Source organism: Culicoides brevitarsis, chromosome 3 (assembly GCF_036172545.1).
Source record: "Culicoides brevitarsis isolate CSIRO-B50_1 chromosome 3, AGI_CSIRO_Cbre_v1, whole genome shotgun sequence".
NCBI classification, from domain to species: Eukaryota; Metazoa; Arthropoda; class Insecta; order Diptera; family Ceratopogonidae; genus Culicoides; species Culicoides brevitarsis.
The window spans coordinates 33,845,060-33,849,973 of record NC_087087.1 but is presented as its reverse complement, the minus strand read 5'-3'; the positions used below and the strand labels follow the sequence as shown (position 1 = coordinate 33,849,973).

The 4,914-nt window shown below is 23.8% G+C and overlaps 1 protein-coding gene across 1 annotated transcript; it reads left to right on the top strand.

Annotated features, from left to right (window-relative positions):
- Positions 1-451: 451 nt before the first annotated feature.
- On the top strand, positions 452-2,838 carry LOC134835536 (pancreatic triacylglycerol lipase). The gene is made up of 7 exons (XM_063850415.1): positions 452-538; positions 594-703; positions 1,039-1,511; positions 1,573-1,640; positions 1,699-1,759; positions 1,821-1,980; positions 2,730-2,838. Exons 1-7 carry the CDS (start codon positions 452-454, stop codon positions 2,836-2,838), a joined length of 1,068 nt encoding a protein of 355 aa, XP_063706485.1.
- The last annotated feature ends 2,076 nt before the right edge of the window (positions 2,839-4,914 follow it).

The window sequence follows — 4,914 nt, the reverse complement described above, 5'->3', positions numbered from 1 at the left end:
AAAAAAAAATTTTTTTTTTAAAGTTTGTCTTCGCACTAATGATGAATGTGCGAGTCAATACCTTTCTTTCTTCCGTCATAATTTTTTTTTTATAAAAAAATAAATAAATAAAGTACAAAATACTTTAAAATAAGCAAAAGCGCACAATACACAAACGAAAAAAAAAAAAAAATATTTTAGTCACGGAACTCTCTAAAAAAATGTCTTTTGTTGTGTTTTTAGCGGTTTTTGTGCGTTCAAAGTGACCAAAAATGTCTCTTTTTGTGCTTCGCGTTAACATTTTTGCCGAAAAAGACACTTTTGTGATGGAATTCGATCAAGCAACGACCAAAAACGTACAGAGAGAGTACAGAATAAAGAGAAATTCTTACACATCAACATACTTTTCTTGTTTGTTGTTGTTGAATTTTGTATTTTTGTACAGTACGCAGTCGATGTTTCATACGGCAAGATGACATTCCGACAATTTTATTATTTTTTCGCTGTTTGTTTCATCGGAAATCCTGCGGTTATTGGATTTGATCCTGATTATTCCATCGTGAGTATTGAATTTTCCACTTTTTTATGAGATTTAATAATTTTTTGTTAATTAGGTCAATAGGTTAAATCACTTTTTAGAGGCCTCGTTGAATACGGTGCTGGCTGTCAGTATTGGAGAACCAAAATCCATCGACGAGGAAGTCACTTTTTGGGCAGCGACACAGTAAGAAACCCTAAAAATATAAAAAAAAAATTATTTAAATTTTTTTTATTAAAAATTAATTATTTTTAATTAAATTAATTTAATAATTTAATTAAAATTTAATTTAATTAAAATTTTAATTAATTAAATAAATAAAATTTAATTAAATTTTTAAATTAATTTAATTATTAATTTTAATTAATTATTAAAAAATAATTAAAAAAAAATAATAAAAAAAATTTATAATTAAAAAATAAAAATTAATTAATTTTTATTTTTAATTTTTAATTAATTAATTAATTAAAATTAATAATTATGAAATATTAATTTAATTATTAAAAAATTTTTTTTTTCAGTGAAAATCCGAATTTCACTCAAATTCACATAAATGACACAGATATCGGCGAAAAGTTGAATACAAAGTTGCCCGTTGCCTTCATAATTCACGGATGGTTTGACAGTGCCCATCGAAATTGGGTCAAAAATATCGCTTCCGCCTTTTTGGAGCACACAAAGACGAATGTTGTTGCTGTCGATTGGAATCGTCTCGCCTTACAAGAATACACATTAGCTGCCGATAGCACCGAAGAAGTTGGCGAACAAGTAGCGAAATTCATCACAAAATTAAACGACCTCGGAATTCCTTTGAAAAATGTCACTTTAGTGGGTCACAGTATGGGCGCACACATTTCAGGATTCGCGGGAAAGCATCTCGGCGGCAAAGTAGGAAGAATTTTCGGACTTGATCCAGCTGGGCCGATGTTCACAAAGCTCACTGTGAGACCCGAAAGTGAACGATTGGATCCATCAGATGCGGAATTTGTGCAAGGTGAGATTTTTTCGCTAAAAAAAATAAAAAAAAAATTAAACAAAAAATGCTTTTTCTGCAGTTATTCACACAGACAGAACGTTCATTGGGACACAAATCGCATCGGGCCATCAAGATTTCCATCCAAATGTAAAGTAAATGGCGAAAATGTGTTCACTCACGTATAACCTTTAATGTGTCGTTACAGGATGGCATGAGTCCGCAGCCCGGTTGTTTGCTCCCAGTGGCACAGAACGCCATTCATTTCAGTAAGTTGCATTTTTCTTCATTAAAATAAGGGATGAAAAAGGCAAATTTACCTGTTTTTAGATCAATTTCTGTGCAGTCACTTTAAGGTTGTCGAGTATTTTCGAGATGCATTGAATCCCAAAACGGCTTACATTGGCAGGACATGCAATTTTGGGTATATGGGATACTCGATAGGGCTCTGCAATAACACGACATCAGCTAGATTTGGGATTTATACAAAGTAAGAAAAATTTTTTATTTTTTAAAAAATTTATTTTTAAAAAAAATTTTAAAAAAAAATTTTTCTTTTAAAAAAATTGTTTTACAATAAAAATTGCTAATGAAATATTTCAAAATAATTGGAGAAAAATTCTCAAAAAATTATTTTTGAATGCTAAATTTCGAAAATTATTCTTAGAATGTTCACAAATTTAGAAAAAAATTTTAATTTTCAATTCAAAAAAAAAAAAATTATTTTTCAAAATTTTTAAAAAATTATTTTTTTTTTTTTTTAAAAAAAAAACAAAAAAAAAAAATAAAATTTGAAATTTTTTTTTTAAATTTGATTTTTTTTTGAAATTTTTGAGATAATTTTGCAAAAAAAAAAAAAATCATCAAATAATAAAATTATTCAAAAAAATTAAAACAATAAAAACCATTAAAAAAATTATTTCAAAAAAACAAAAATTTGTTAAAAAAAGTAGAAATTGTTTAAAAAAAATTAAAAATTTTTTTAAAAAAATTTTTTAATTTTTTTTAAAGTTCCCCCCATTTTAAAAAAAATTGTAATAAAATTTGAATTTAATTTTTTTTTAATTTGATTTTTTTTAATTTTAAATTTTTATTTTTTTAGAGCAAAATTCTTTAAATTATTTGCAAAAAAATTTTTTAGAAGCAAAAATTATAATTTTTTAAAAAAATATTTTTAAATTCTCAGTTTCAATAGAAAAAAATTATAAAACTTACCAAAATAAATATTTTTTCTTTCAGTGAGACAGTTCGAGGCACTTTTTATTTCCGAACGCCGCGCATCCCTCCATCCTTCGAGCAGTACTTGGGCCTGAGTAAAGTAACTCCCGCTAATATTTTCGGACGATGAAATAAAAATAAATGAAATTTCTCTCTCACCCTTTCTATTTTTAGGTAATTTCTTCTTTTTTTGACAACGACACGACGTGGTTAGACATATTAGGCTTAACTTTTTAGTTTTTCCATAAGAAAAAAAAAATTTAACCACACACAAAATTTTTTGAAGTGACTCCTTAGAGATAATTCAATTTTGAAAAATTGCTTCAAGTGAGATAGAATTAAGAAAGTTTTTATTATTATTTGAAATTTTTTGACAACAAACATACGGATGTGATAATAATATTTGTAAAAAATAGCAGAATTTCATTCCTCTTCATGTCGCACATTTCATAGAGAATAGAGAGTAAGTAATGTAAAAGAAAATTTTTTCATGACAAAAATATCATAATAATAAAATGCTTTCAGTGAGCAAGAAATCCTGGTATATTTCAAACGTTATGAATAGATGTGTTACAAATTTTTTTTTCGTGTGTCTGTGTCAACGCGATGCGATGCATTTTCACTTCTTTTCTGTTCCGTGTTCAGTCGCCTCAAATTTGTACAAAATAAATCTTGCAAATTTCTACATGAGCGAATGCAGCTTTTTCCCTCCATCTCTCTCTGGATATTAAAATTACATGTTTTACCCAAAAAAATATTAGATTTGACGTTTTCTTCTTTTTTTTTTGCTGTAAAGAAGAAAGAACAAATTTTATAGAATTTAAAATTTTTTTAATTGCATGTTTGTAAGAAAATTACTGTGAAGCTACTTAATAAGAAGAGAAGCGAAAAAACGTACATACATGATATATTTTTCGCAAAATTCATTTTCTTTTTATTCGTTGCAAATACGGCGCAGCAACACACGGGAAAATGTTTATTACCGGCCGGATAGATCTATAATGATCAAAATATGTACAAGCCATACAAATATTTATAAAGGTACAACAACAACGCGTCGTCGTTTGGAAAGTTTTCGATATTTTAAGGTAAATGGGATGTTAATGCATTTTTAATCGTAAATTAAATAAAAAAAAATTATATAAAAATTTAATTTTTTTTTTAATTTTAATTTATTATTTGATTTTGCTATTATTAATAAATTAATTAATTTATTTTTTTATTTTAAAATCAAATAATATAATAAAAAATGTTAAAATTTTTTTTTTTTTATTTTTTTGTTTTTTTATAAAATTTAATTTTAGAAGAAATTATTTTATTTAATAAAAAATTTAATTTAATTGTTTTTTTATTTTTATTTAATTTTTTTAATTTACGTTTTTTTTTTAAATTTTTAAATTATTTATATTATTTAATTTATTCAAATTTATTTTACAAAAAAAATCTTTAAAAAATAATTTAATTTATAAATAATTTTATTTGTTTATTTATTTTAATTTACGAAATTATTTTATTTGTTCCAAATGAAGCAAAAATTTTATTTATTTAAAATAATTTAATTTTTAATTTTTATTTGTAAAATCCAAATGATGCAAAATTTTTTAATTTTTAAAAAAACATTTTATTAATTAATTTTTTTTTTTGACAAAACTTAATTTAAAAAAAAATATTTTTTTAAAAAAAAATTTAAAAAAAAAAAAAAAAAAAAAAAAAAAAAAAAAATGAATTTAGGTATTTTAAAAATTTTTAAATATTTTTAAAAAAAAATTTTTTAAATTTTAATTTTTATATTTTATTTTATTTTATTTTTTTTATTTTTTAAAATTAATTTAATTTTATTAAGCTAATTTATTTATTTAATTTTAATTTATTTTTTAAAAATTAATTTACGAATTAGAAAAAAAAGAAAATAAATAATTTTTATTTTTTATTACAGACGAACAAAAAGACATTTCTTGAAAAAAAAAATATTTTTTTTCTTAATTTACGAAATGCCGTTAAAAAGACTACCACTTGATAGGTCTTTCGTACTCTCACTTCACTTTCGCCGTAAATGAGTTTCGGTGTGTGTAACAACAACAACAACATTCAACACTAAAATAACAAGATGGAATATAACTTCCTGTCTGCAAAACGTAAAGTGTTAGATTTATTACTTAATGAAATCCGGTAACTACATATACTACCATCGAGAGTGTTCCAGTAG